Genomic DNA, 14,216 nt, shown 5'->3' with positions numbered 1-14,216 from the left:
TGACCAGCTGAGGATTTGGCTGGGCTGGGGTATTGGTGCTAGCAGTGGGATCCATTTTGACCTCTGCCATTTGGGACAAAACGTGACTTCTCTCCTTAAGGCCTGGAAGACCCGCCCGTTAACAGCTTTGCAGGTTCTAAGGAAATATGCTTTCCTGTATGCTGCCATCGTAAAGCTGTGTGTGGAGTAAGAACGCAGCATAATACGACAGGCCGTATTGGTGCCCCATCAGAGGAAAGGAATACAGTGCATTTGGAAAGTATTCAGACGCCTTGACTTTTTCCACATTGTTACGTTAAAGCCTTATTCTAAAATGGATTAAATTGTTTTTTCCCCCCTCAGCAATCTACACACAATACCCCATAATGACGAAGCAAAAACAGTTTATATATGTTTGATGAACGTACTCCAGAGCGCTCAGGACATCAGACTGGAGCGAAGGATCGCCTTCCAACAGGACAACCACCCTAATCACACAGCCAAGACAACGCAGGAATGGCTTTGGGACAAGTCTCTGAATGTCCCAACCAGAGCCCATACTAGAACCCAATCGAACATTTCTGGAGAAGAATGGGAGAAACTCCCCAAATACAGGTGTGCCAATCGTCATATCCAAGAAGACTCCAGGCTGTAACCGCTGCTAAAGGGGCTTCAACAAAGTACTGAGTAAATGGTCTGAATACTTATATAAATGTGATATTTCAGGTTTTTTTGGTCATTATGGGATATTGTTTGTAGATTGCTGAGGGGGAAAAAACTATCAATTTTAGAATAAGGCTGTAACGTAACAAGATGTGGAAAAAGTCAAGGTTTCTGAATACTTTCCGAAGGCATTGAACATGGGATCGGACCAAAGATTATTTGGTATTTGATCAGTATAAGAACTTCAATCAAATCCTGTATGAAGTCACAACCCCCCCTAAAAAAAACCAATGGTGCTTTATGATGAGAAGGATCGGGGTTGGCGTATGTCGGTGAGACCAATTCACAGACCCCTTTCAAAGAATGTGAATTGCTTGCAGCTACAAATGACATGGGGACACTATGCTACATGACAGGAATGGTCGGTCACATAGTGTTTTTGATGGACAGGTCGACAGCCGTCGATTGGTTTGTAGAGAACGGAGGAGGGCTTCATGGTTGCTTTGTGACGTGGCAATGCAAGGATGGACTTACACCAAGTTGCTAAGCGACGCCAGACTAAGTTGTTGCTGTTGTTGATGTTGCTGCTGGGATAAAGACTGTTGCCATGGCGCGTTGCCTTGCAGCAGGCCACCTGGTGACGCCAGGGCGTGCAGAGCGGTGATGTCAGCGCTCGTCAGCTGGTATTCTGAGGGAAGTGAAAAACAGAGGGAAATTTCCTTATATGTGCTGTCATTGATTAATAAAACAAACTTAATCTATTGTATATAGGAACTCGAACTCTGTGCAGCTGTGGTGCATTTTGCAACTGGTTGCTACTCGCTCTTTGCTACTCTGAAACTACTGATCTTCGATAACATCAAGTGTCAGGGAGAAATGAAAACCAGAAGGACTGCGCACAGAGTTGTGCAATCCTGACCTACAGTGTGTGTGCAGTATATATCAGTGGAGGCTGCTGAGGGGAGGACGACTCATAATGTCTGGAATGGAGTCAATGGAGTGGTATCAACCTCATGGGTTTAATGCCATTCCATTTACTGCATTCCAGACATTATTATGAGTCGTGCTGGTATATACAATACAAGCATGTATAAGCATTTGTAGCTATCTGGTCATGCTTCAGGTAACCTGTGTTGTAAGCTGTCGGCATGGCGGAGAAGGGCATCCCCTGCGCCAGGAGGCTGGGCGTTGTCACGGAGACCACCGGTGTGGTGAGCATCTGGGTCACTTGTGCACCAGCCAAACGCTGGGCATTCTGGGAAGAAAGGAGATGAAAGGGTTAGACTAAATAAACAAAGAATTTCAACCTTGGTGTTGGACAGAACTGAGCGACATGTTTAAAACCCCTGTGTATTCAATGAATGGAACTTCTGACATGCTTGAACGTCAACACGGTTGGATTCATGACAAGCTACGACTTTCAAAATGTCTCTCGTATTAGGTAGAGGGGGGTGTTGGGAGACATAATAGTAGTGATGGCATTGCCAGGTGAACGCGAGCCTTAAAAGGTATAGTTCACTTAAAATTTTTAGCTGGAAATAAGCCAACTTCAAAAGGTGAACTATCCCTTTCAATGTATGCCATTCATCGTTTGGGTAACCCCATGCAGTTTCCAGATGGACAGGGAACGTGCTGCGAGGTGGTGGCGATGGCAAACTGCCAAGGGAAATGACACTCATCATGCAACCCAATGGTGTCAGGGTTTGACGGAAGAAAACGGGCCGACAAACAACGTAGACGAGCCGAATTAGGTGTGTGGTGAGAAACGTCCAAAGTATCTGCTAACGTTCCCACTGATAGATGCTAGCATTGCTTGAAAGCCCCTTTATTTTCCCCTTGAAATACACAAAACTGATCATAGTTGTATGACTATATGCAATCATGCTGGAATAGCATAACCTCGACCCTAAAACCACATGCAGTCAGGTGGCAACCATGAACTCATGACCATACCGCCACATGCCATTAGACTAAAGACAAAGAGACCATCTATACTTTGGGCTTAAATGACGAGTTGCGTCGCACACTTGTGACAATGTGAATGAAGGGGGGGTGGGGGTGGTCAACAGTCATCGACACATGCGAGTGACGGGAGAGAAAGATTCACCTCGCTCACCATCTCCAGCTCATCATCTGTCTGTAAAGGGACGGGAGCGGAGATAATTACACCACTGACCTTTCTCTGAACTCAAAACACTGTCATCTCTAGTTTAGACCGACCGTTGACTAAAGGTCATGCTGGAGAGAAGACAGTAATCGTAGAGAGGAAAAGGTCCTGTTTGTCAATGATTTTATTTATATAATATATAATATATATATATATATATATATATATTACAATCTTTTTTTATAACCTTTGCTTACTCTAGATTGCACAGGTTGTGTTTTGGCAATCTGGAACTTCCATGCTAGATTTCACTCGTTACGAAACTGAGATGACCCTGTGCATATTAAGTGTCAAAGTTTGTAGAAGCGAATATTCACAACCTCTGTAAATTATTATTTTGATGCAATTAAAAAGGTGACAAAACACAGACAGATCCCATTTAGTCTGGTAAAGCCTGGTTGGCCCTGGTTAGACATGGTTGAGCTCACCATCTGCATCAGGCTCTTCCCACCCTGAGTGGTGATTACCCGGATGTCTGGCTTGCGGCTGTTGACCATCTGTGGGCTCTGAGGCGGAGGTAGGGACTTGGCCGGAACTACTTTCCCCAGGCTGTTGCCGTTGGAGACAGAGAGGAGGCCCGGGGAGGCCCTGGCACTGATGTAGCCGTTAGCTGGAGGGGGAAAAAGGAAGAGAGAACATCCAAAGATAAATGACAAAACAGCTTGCAGGTAATTCAACACCTAGGCACAGCAGGAATTGTTTAGTGTATTTAGAAGATGGAACCTCTGACAATGTTAAGTATTTTCTTTCATGATCACCGATCTGACAGGAGCCTATATATGACATACAGCAAAGAGCCTATATGGTCTATGTGGTCTCCGAGGAAATTAGATGGAGGGTCTGCCTTCATGGTTTGTACAATGCGATCATCTGAAAGAGCGATAATCACTTAAAGCGGGCCAGATGCCACATAACAGCCACAGACAGAAAACCCTACAAGTGGTTGCTAAAATGGCAGTCCTCAAAACAGTTTGTTATGGACTTGGGGCAAGCTACGACGCAATAAACTTGCCCTACTGTCCAAGTGTGTCTTGCAAGATCACATAGGCCTAATGATTAGTTTGTATTTTACATAATATACCCGAATATAGTAGCATAGTAAGCCTACAGTATATTACTTTACACCAAAAACACTTTCTTAGGAGCTTTTAGGATAGTTAGCTCACTGAAGCAGAACAGTCCCCAAAAAATGATCACGCGGACAAAACTCAACAGTGTGCGCCACCAGGTAGGATAAAGTCTATGCTTGGATTGAACATCAAATACAAGACTAATAGTTTGTAAACACCATCTGCTCTGATTCGCTCACCAAACAGTCACTCAAGAAGATCTAAATGCACATTCCCATGAAACTGATTGAGATCAAATGATTGGCTTGCAGATGCAGTGATGATGGCCCATCTCTGTTCGAAATATAACATTTTCTTGAGACAATGTGTGGGCATAGGCCGACGTTGCAATTGGAGGATGTATTTTATGCATATTCTATAATGATATTCAATTGGCTACATATATATATGTCGGTACAAACTGAGAAATTATGACCCCAAAAATATAATACAATTTTTTTTTAAATAGGTCCTGCACCTAAAAAAAATAAATATCCCTACACCACTGGATGGGGGGCAACAGACACCCCTGATGTACTCCCAACACATGACTCAATGACAAACAATGCTTTGATTGAAAAAACAATTATGTGTCCGTAGTCATCTCGCATGGCTCGTGAGCTGTGAGAATATGTGTACATTCCACAGCAAAAAGTACATTGATTACACAGAAAAACATGTTGACGTACGTGTCACACATGACAAAACGTCTTTACATCATAATCTCAGCTATCCCTGGGCTGCATGCTTCAGCCGTAACGCTAGGCACCTGCCTCTATCCTAAAGCCTGGGGCTAGATTTGATTTCTCCCCAAGGGAGCGGTTGACACCTGAACCTTCTGGGTCTCCCGCTCTACCTGCCACCCTCCCGCATTGCTCCGGTGTCTATCCAGGCAAGTGCTGGGGATTCCAGGCACGCCAGCTGACGTCAACGGTGACATTCCCAGATGATCCGGGGCTGTCCCAGTAATTGCAGAGAAGGAAGGGAGAGGAACTATGAAGGACATGGGTGGAGTATATGATTACTCTTGGCAATGTGTCAAGCATCAAATGTTTTTCACTTTCCTTGACTTTTTCCACAGTCTTTTAGCAGGCCCTTTGCTTGAAAAAAAAGCAATGTCCGCATTTCTAAAATGCTGATATTTATTGAAACTTTTGGAAACGTTTTCTGTCATTTGAGCATCTCAATAAATCATTCTGGGAGCAAATCAGAGTACGGGCATTTTTCTGTCTAGCGCCTAAGATATTGGATTAATTTGTTGTTTTTCACTGGGTACACCGATTTCTTAGAGTGTAGTATTGTCAGTAGCAGTGGTATTGTAGAGTATTCTGTCAAGGTTACTCACGGACTGGACTTGGGCATCCACCATTTGAGTTGTTCAAGTCACCTCCAAGCATAGCACCTGTTGAAATGATGAACACTGGCTGAGCAAGGAAAATATGAACACTCCTACTAGAAGGACTAGTAGGACACCGAATTTAAAATGTTTATTATTATTTTAATTACTTTCACCTACATTAAAAGTATTCAGATATTTTCTATTTGAAAATACAAGTAGTTGAATATTGGAAATGTATTTGGAAATACATTTGTAAAGTATTGGCAAGTATTTGAAAATACAAATAAAATGCTCCCATGCATTTCAACCCAGGTCCTAGGAGTATTTGAAATAAATGTATTTAGAAGAAACTATTAGAAAATATTTTCAAATGCTAAGCTATTTATAACTTATTTAAAAAATATTTTCAAATACTTCCAATAGAAGTAGTTGATTTCAACCACATTATTTGAAAATACTCAAACAAATACATGTATATTTGGTCCAAAGTTATCTGGATTCATTGCTTCAGAACAACTTATTGATTTGGAACAGGTTTCCAATTCATTGATTGGAACAAGGGTCTTGTTCATTTGGCACCAAATAGACAAACATGGAGGGACTACCTGGAGTTAAGAAACGCTCATATTCGTTTGCTGTTGCAAATCATTTTAAACATTTTCCATTGCATGTCATGATGAACATGACCCTGGTTATGGCAGAGCACAGAATTTGTGTGGAGAGAAAAGATGACAACCTAATTTCCTCCACATGCCACAGTAGAAGGTGCTCCCGCTCTTTCGCTCACCTGCGCTGGCCGGTCGCTGTGGCAACCCGGGAGATACTGTGTTTCTCTGGAGCGCCGGCGGCTGGGGTGACAGGTGGTGGTTGTCAGAGAGCGATGACGACGTCACGTAGGTGGTGGTCACCATGGCGTTCCCAGGGTTACTGAACTGCAATGCGTTCTGATTAGAGGCCTGGACGGTGACGGGCACAGAGAATGTGGGGGGCGGGACTGAAGACTGAAAGCGATGAGAGAATTGACAGTTAGCACTTTTCAAGCCTCTTGACATTTGATAGACAGACAATGGAAGAATAGCAGTTTGATACTGCTCTTTAGGTGAAAGGGAGCTTCCGCCAGTGTTCCTCAAACCTCTATTTGAGTACCACCAGCCAGTGCACTTATTTGACCTATCCCAGTACTAGTAGCCGTACTAGGGGATAGTGGCAAGCTAAGGGCAAGGGGTTTTAGATTGGGGGAGATAGTGAGAGAGGGAGATACTTACACTTACACCGTAGCGCTTGAAGAGGATGTCTAGGTCTTCGGTGGTCTTGCGGTATTTGTCGTCGTTCAGGGGGATCTGGTCTATGGAGTCCTCGCCGTCCGGCTCGGGACTTTCGCAACCGCTGAAGCCTTTCTTTCGCAACGTCTGTGATGACAGGGTGAAAAAGAGCGGAGGGAGACGAGAGGAAAAGATGACACGGAAGGTGGAGGTTAGTCTGGCTGAATATGAACTAGTGCACACGAGAGTTTCAGACTTGCGGATCTGGCAAGAAGACACACAGCTCAGTTCTGAGACAACATTCCCATTCCCTCTCTGGCTGCTATTTGCGTTCCACAACACTGGAGGCTACAGAAAGGCAACCCGACACGGTGGCTGCAAATACGGTTCGTTGTTCTGCCAAGAACTGGGTTCAAAGCAGTTAACTGCGAGCGATTGAGCTTGCCTGGTGCAGTGGGACCAATGGAATAGTCACAAAAGCACAAACCCTGCCCACTTGGCATTCCAGGCATGCTCAAGCAAAAGTGGTACGGTTAGATGCTGATGGCTTTACCTCGATGATGTCAGCATTGGTCCGGCTCTCGTGGGGCTCGTTGTACTCGGTGTATTTGAGCAGGACCTTGTCCATGTCGGTGCTGGCGTACTGGAACAGCTTGTTGGAGTGGTTGAAGATGATGAGGGCGATCTCACAGTCGCACAGCACGCTCAGCTCGTACGCCTTCTTCATCAGGCCAAACTTCCTCTTGGTGAACGTCACCTGGATGGGAGGAGATTTATTTATTTATTCTCCATTACATTTATTAATATAAGCACTTTTGCCATCAGCGTTGTCACAAAGTCCTTTACGTAATAACATAACGGAGGGAGGTGGGAAGAGCTTGCAGAGGTTGAGGAAAGGAAGGCGTGAAAATGAGTTGTGGTGTGTCTGTAGAGGGTAAATTCATGTCATTAACACGTCCGGCAGCGTTACTAATCTGAGTGAACCGGCAGTGCAATTTTTCTTTACCCGCTATTCATTTAAATTGGTGCCACCGTCAGGTTCTTCAGTGACGTTTTCATTAGGGCACACTGTAGCAAAATGCTTCACAACATTGTGCCACGAAAAACATCTCCCTCCATTTCAGACTGTTTTCTTCAGTTTCGTGCCGAATGAACATGTCCCAGCTTTGCCAACTAATCACAGTTCTCTTTACCCTTCTCCCCCCCCAACTCTCCTTCCCCGTTTCTCAGATCCATGAACATACCTATGAGATGATTTGATGATAAAACTGATAAGGGCCTTTAATATCCTATCTTCTCAAACCGACACAAAACGCACATGCAAGCAAGTGCGCACAAGCACACGGAAGAGCGTGAGGACAAGGAAGGGTGTAACATCTACTGGGGTTATGCTTTTGTAAGACGCTATTATGCAACGCTACTGTAGTGATACGTGACCTTTGGTCAGCAATTCTGGATTTGATTTGAACGTTTCGTGTATCCATGTTTGGTGTGTACATTTCTGAATTACCGGAGGCAATAACAGTTGTTATTGGGGAGGAATGTAGGAATGTGAACGAGGAACATCTGTCACTGAATAACTGACATAAAACCGGTACAAGGCTATGGTCAGTTTATGTATTTTGCTTATGTACAACCAGGAAGATTATTTTCATGTTTAACCATTCATGACTACTTACCATTCATACTTAATCTAAAAATCGGAACATTAGTCAAATAGCAGGGTGGTGGTTGGTAACTCTATACCTATTTGTGAACAAGAACCGTAACAGATGACTCCTTGAAAATGAGAAACTCACTTGCACATACAGTACAATTGCACATTTTCCCCAAAACAGTAGCACACAGAGACATCCCTACACTCGGGCCACAATCTCACTCAGACACACTTTTACCATTTCGAAACACTCACCCTTTTAAAACACACACACAGAGACAGAGAGAGTGAGAGAGATCAGTAACTTCTGTCCCTGATATTACTGTGTCCACTGGCCTGCAGCTGCTGTGGGCGGATTGATTTATCTGGAGCAGCTGTCCGCAGAGCTGTGTGTGATCTGATTGACTCCATGCTGGTTTAAACTCTGTGCCTGCTCGGCCTGAAACACTATGCACTCTCAGAAAGGGCCATGGGTGCATGAGCGCTCCATTCAAGTCAAACACAAACACCCTCAAACAAACAAAGATGCACGAACCAGTAACAGTAACATTACACTACACTACAACACTGATACGATGTTCGTTAAATGGGCTCAGTGACACCAACATAGAGAAAGATATACATTTGCACTTGGGTTGGGCAGAATCAACATTTTCATGTCATACCATCCTTCACTCATCCCGGGATTTAAGGTATTACTGGCTTAGTACACTAGGGGGCGCCAAAACACAAGAGCCCATTGGACATCAACTACCAGAATGCTATCAAAATTAGCCCAAATAATAGCGAATTTCCATGGAGGTTGCTAGCTAAACATGCTAACGAGAGCAAACCAAAAAAAATGAATTGCAAAGACAGGCAGTCCAACTCATAAAGTGATACATATATAAGTAGGAGCTACCAAATGCCATTTTTGGTGAGTTTGGACATTTACAAGCGACATTGTGCAAATGAACAGTACTGGCTCTAGAGCAGCACACCTGTGTCTGTGTGGAGTCTGGAGTCGCAAGGGCAACGGGCCTGCCTGCTCTGAGAAGACGGGGGAGGAGCAGACATAAAAAGATATCTGTACAGCTGTCACTGACTTCCCAAATACGGCAGAAAGCCAACACAATATGATGTTTTAAGCAGACCACCATAGTCCCTGTGCCGAAGAACACTAAAGTAACCTGCCTAAATGACTTCCGACCCGTAGCACTCACATCTGTAGCCATGAAGTGCTTTGAAAGGCTGGTCATGGCTCACATCAACACCATTACCCCAGAAACCCTAGACCCACTCCAATTTGCATACCGCCCCAACAGATCCACAGATGATGCAATCTCTATTGCACTCCACACTTCCCTTTCCCACCTGGACAAAAGGAATACCTATGTGAGAATGCTATTCATTGACTACAGCTCAGTGTTCAACACCGTAGTGCCCTCAAAGCTCATCATCAAGCTAAGGACCCTGGAACACCTCCCTCTGCAATTGGACACTGGACTTCCTGACAGGCCGCCCCAGGTGGTGAGGGTAGGTAACATCCACCACGCTGATCCTCAACACAGGGGCCCCTCAGGGGTGTGTGCTCTGTCCCCTCCTGTACTCCCTGTTCCCTCATGACTGCATGGCCAGGTACAACTCCAACAGCATCATTAAGTTCGCTGACGACACAACAGTGGTAGCCCTGATCACTGACAATGATGAGACAGCCTATAGGGAGGAGGTCAGAGACCTGGCAGTGTGGTGCCCGGACAACAACCTCTCCCTCAATGTGATCAAGACAAAGGAGATGATTGTCGGACTACAGGAAAAAGAGGACCGAGCACACCCCATTCTCATCAATAGGGCTGTAGTGGAGCAGGTTGAGAGCTTCAAGTTCCTTGGTGTCCAAATCACCAACAAACTAACGTGGTCCAAGCACACCAAGACAGCCGTGAAGAGGGCACGACAAAACATATCCCCCCCTCAGGGGACTGAAAAGATTTGACATGGGTCCTCAGATCCTCAAAAGGTTTTACAGCTGCATCGAGAGCATCCTGAACAGTTGCATCACTGCCTGGTATGGCAACTGCTTGGCTTCCGACCGCAAGGCACTACAGAGGGTAGTGCGTACGGCCTACATCACTGGGGCAAAGCTTCCTGCCATCCAGGACCTCTATACCAGGCTGTGTCAGAGGAAGGCCCTAAAAATTGTCAAAGACTCCAGCCACCCTAGTCATAGACTGTTCTCTCTGCTACCGCACGGCAAGCGGTACTGCAGCGCCAAGTCTAGGTCCAAGAGGCTTCTAAACAGCTTCTACCCCCAAGCCAAAAGACTCCTGAACATCTAATCAAATAGCTATGGGCTAACACATACATGGGTCAACCTGGGTATAACTGGATTGGGAGGAAGGAAGGATAAACATTTTTTTCAGTATTCAAAGAAACAAGGCCCCATCTTTCTCACCTATTTTATAAAGAGAGTCGACTATAACAACAACAACAACAATAGCGTTGGTACAGACTTTGGCGACACGGCCACATCTCAGTCTCACCTGTCTGTTCCTCTCATCGGTGATCCGTTGGATCTGAATCTTCTTCCTCCCCATGCTTCCTGGTGGTGAATGTGTTGGCTGGGGCCAGTCAAAGAGGGTCAAAGGTCAGAAGTGACTCCTCTCAGGCGAGGGAGGGAGGTTAGCCTTTTAGCTCTTTTTGGAGCACGGGCAGACTCAGAAAACACACGCCACACGCAGTCGCGCGCACACACACTCCTCTGCCCAGGTCTGGGGTGACGGGGCAGAGGGTTTTCTGTTGCTAGAGCTGGTGGAGAGGGGGTGGGGGGAGGGGTAGGGGTGGGGTGGGGGGGTTGCCCTCAGTTCATTGTTCACTCAGGTCAAAAGGTCACCAGTTTCTCGACGTTGTTGTGGTCAGGACGATGGCACTCCTGGAAAGGGAGGGGAGAGAGAGTTACTTCTACATTCCTTATGTACACACAGGAAACAACCCTTATGGTGCGTTCTCATAGAACAGATGTCGTGTTTCAGCTGTATGTGACCAAAATGCCTCAGAAACTGTGGTCTACACTACACTGTGAGGGGGGAATAAAACTAACTAAAAGACAACTAAACTAACCGCAGGCTATAAATGTATTAATTGGACTGATTCAACAAAGCAGATTTGCTCCCAATACGGCAACTTACTGTTAACATGTCTGTAAGTACTGTGTACCCAGTTATATGAGAGAAACATGTCATTTTCAAAACCTGTGGCTCAAGGACAATAGCCCAGGTTATGCAGTCTGACCTGTCTGAGCACACACACACAGTGCGTACACACACACACCCCAGCTATTATGCTTCTCCAGTCAGTCAGTTTAGGCACGCACAGAGAAAGACAAGTACAATACTCCCCGCAGCTCAATGGCAGAAAGGCTCTGATGTCATCCTGCCATTGTCATTCCTCCCCATCAGACGTGATCCCACAGCCTCACATTGAGGAAAGGCATGCTAACCGCCGCAAGCACTTCCATCCTATTAGCGACAGCCTTCAATTCATCAAGGCTGGTCTGTGACAACAGGGTGGCTTGTACTTCCAGGTGAGACTGATAGATTAGAAGTCTGTAGCATATTAGCGTGTAGCATGACGGTTTCATAGACTAAAGTTAAATGACAAGATGAGAAGAAGCAACAAGGCCAATTTCCTACTCTGGAGTCAAACCTTATTCCTTGGGGCCTGAGACTTGTGGGTGAAGCGATGTAGCTCGAAAACATTCTGCAGCGATTTCAAAAGTCGAATACTGAAGAGGGAACTAAAATGACTTAACAGATATCAGAATCACCTTCATTCGCCAAGAACATTTACACATGACCGGAATTAGCCATCCCCCTTAACATTAGGCACTTCCTGCCAAAGCCCAAAGCCGCTGGACCTGGAACAAAGCTGGATCTTTTTCACCATAGTCCACACAACATGTTTCCTCTTTTAGCAGGGGTTCATTTCCATTCAGCATACATTTCCATTACACGCATGAAAAAGCTGCAAAGATCAATTACATCCTCATATTCCTCTCATAAGACTCTGTTGTAAGTAGGCCCACATCGAGAGAGGGTCTTACGGGCTATTTGTAAAACCGTGTTCAATTAGCTGTTCTCGGAGTTTGACGAACAACCTAGTTGTTATTTGGCGCTTGGTTGTACCGTCCATGTATTTTTGGTGTTTAGGCTTATATGAATTCATGAGTGGTTTTAATACAAACCCAGGCTATAGCCTAGTGCCCTACCTAAGCTGGGATCAGAAGCATAAGGGAAAGCATCTCTATTCCAATCTCATTCCAAGTGTCGTACAGTATTGCAGCTTCCCTAGATGCTAAGTGCATCGAGTCCAATTAATGCTCAGCCGGAGGGAAATCCTGCATACACAGTGGGTCACCAGGATCAATGTGGAGGTAAATTGCACTATAACTAATGACCGAAAGGAAACCAGGTAAATTTGCGCAGACCACCCCCACCTCAGTCAGAACCCACCTGTGTCCTTTAGCACATGTGCCGTCCACCTTCATATTCACAAGTCACACGTTTCACTACTTCTAAAAGACTGTTTCAATTTGAGGGGGAACAAGTTCCGAATTCACGCTCTTCTGTCAGGTCTCTGACAGCCATGCAAGGTTGTCATGGCCCCTCACTGTGTGCTCACAGTGCTATAGCCACACTTGTTTGATGGTTTGGACTGATATGACAAACTTGGCATGATGCATCCAAGCTCAAGCTCATTTTATCAACCAACCAAGTATTCCAGGATATGGAATCGTGTAAGACAAACATGGGTTATGCATGCAAAGCGACCACATACCGTTGAATATGGAACTATTCAGTTACACTGAATGATAGGCCTGTCTGTCATTCAATGTGATGGTGTCCAACTGTTACGCCAAATAACAGACGACTGTCATTGTACTGTCCAATAATGCCACCACAACTTATCTACACATGAACACAGCCCTGTGGCTGTTATGTAAATGCCAAAAGCGTTTCCCCTTCCAAGCGCTGACCCTTCAAGCCCCTAGCTTTTCAGTGGGATCATTGTGAGGCCAGATGGAAAATATGCAAAGCCATCTCTGTAGCTGGTGGAGAGCACTTAGGTCCTCCACAAAACCAGCTTTATTTCATCATTAAAGGCCTCAGGAAAGTGAGGACTGGGGGGGGGGGTGCTGCTGCCCATGTACAGTACCAGTCAAGTTTGGACACACCTACACATTCCAGGGCTTTTTGTTATTTTCTATCACGACTGAAAAACTTAAAATGTGTGTTTATATGATGGCAAGTGCCATTAAAAGACGGAGTTAGAGCAGGGCTTTGCCTATGTAGGTCACAAGACAGTTAACAGTCTGAAGACACTGGCCATGACAGGAAAATGAACTCCAAAAGCACCCAAGTGTTCATCCCTGTGATCATTTCCATTATCAAACATTACATTCGCTCGAGAGTGTTTAATCTGAATAAAAGCCTATGACACAATGTGACACTCCATCGAGGGAAACTGCATGTAGGTGACTACGTCCATATTGGGCAAGAAAATGGCTTTTTATGTACCATCACCATATTCATGGTAATCCTAGACATTAGAACTCGCATTCTACCCTCTCCTGAAAATGAGATCAGTCCTTGATTCCAATGTCTGTTCACTCACTTCTCCAGATTTTTTTATATTTTCTTCCAGTAAAAAAAAAAATTATATATATATATTACAATTTAGCCTCTTTGGACTTGTCCCTTTCTCGACAGAACAATAGTAAACAGCGGCTGGTGAGGTCAGGGAATAAGTTGTGGATGTGCCAAACCCCAACAGTATACCATAGAACAAAATCCACATTTTTAAAAAAACTACAAAAGCTTAGAACCCAAAACCTCCACACAAAAACATTCTCCATCCAATTGTCCGAAATTGAGACTGGGACAAATTGTAGCTGGTTGAGAGGCTGACCCTGCATAAGTACCTCAACATGAGGTATTGCAGCAAAGACCCAATCAGCATGGGGGGGGGGGTAATGAATGACATACAAGAAGTAAAAACTCTGCAA

At 44.9% G+C, this 14,216-nt stretch overlaps 1 protein-coding gene across 8 annotated transcripts in view; it reads right to left on the bottom strand.

Moving 5' to 3' along the window:
• Positions 1-14,216, bottom strand: part of LOC106588308 (myocyte-specific enhancer factor 2D homolog) — a 31,425-nt gene that overhangs the window by 4,858 nt on the left and 12,351 nt on the right. For 3 of the 8 annotated variants that reach the window (XM_014177142.2, XM_014177145.2, XM_014177146.2), the window contains exons 2-10: positions 10,696-11,084; positions 7,073-7,276; positions 6,523-6,666; positions 6,045-6,258; positions 5,264-5,320; positions 3,238-3,419; positions 2,750-2,779; positions 1,771-1,897; positions 1,177-1,330 (exon numbers count right to left, since the gene is read on the bottom strand). In XM_014177142.2, the coding sequence (XP_014032617.1) occupies positions 1,177-1,330; positions 1,771-1,897; positions 2,750-2,779; positions 3,238-3,419; positions 5,264-5,320; positions 6,045-6,258; positions 6,523-6,666; positions 7,073-7,276; positions 10,696-10,749 (1,166 nt within the window). In that variant the 5' untranslated portion in view covers positions 10,750-11,084. The remainder of the gene's footprint in view (positions 1-1,176; positions 1,331-1,770; positions 1,898-2,749; positions 2,780-3,237; positions 3,420-5,263; positions 5,321-6,044; positions 6,259-6,522; positions 6,667-7,072; positions 7,277-10,695; positions 11,085-14,216) is intronic. The other 5 variants (XM_014177143.2, XM_014177147.2, XM_014177144.2 and 2 more) reach the window with 3 other exon arrangements.

This window comes from Salmo salar, chromosome ssa27, assembly GCF_905237065.1.
Source record: "Salmo salar chromosome ssa27, Ssal_v3.1, whole genome shotgun sequence".
Classification (NCBI taxonomy): Eukaryota; Metazoa; Chordata; class Actinopteri; order Salmoniformes; family Salmonidae; genus Salmo; species Salmo salar.
The sequence above is the reverse complement of the archived record's forward strand: the minus strand, read 5'-3'. Positions and strand labels throughout refer to the sequence as shown.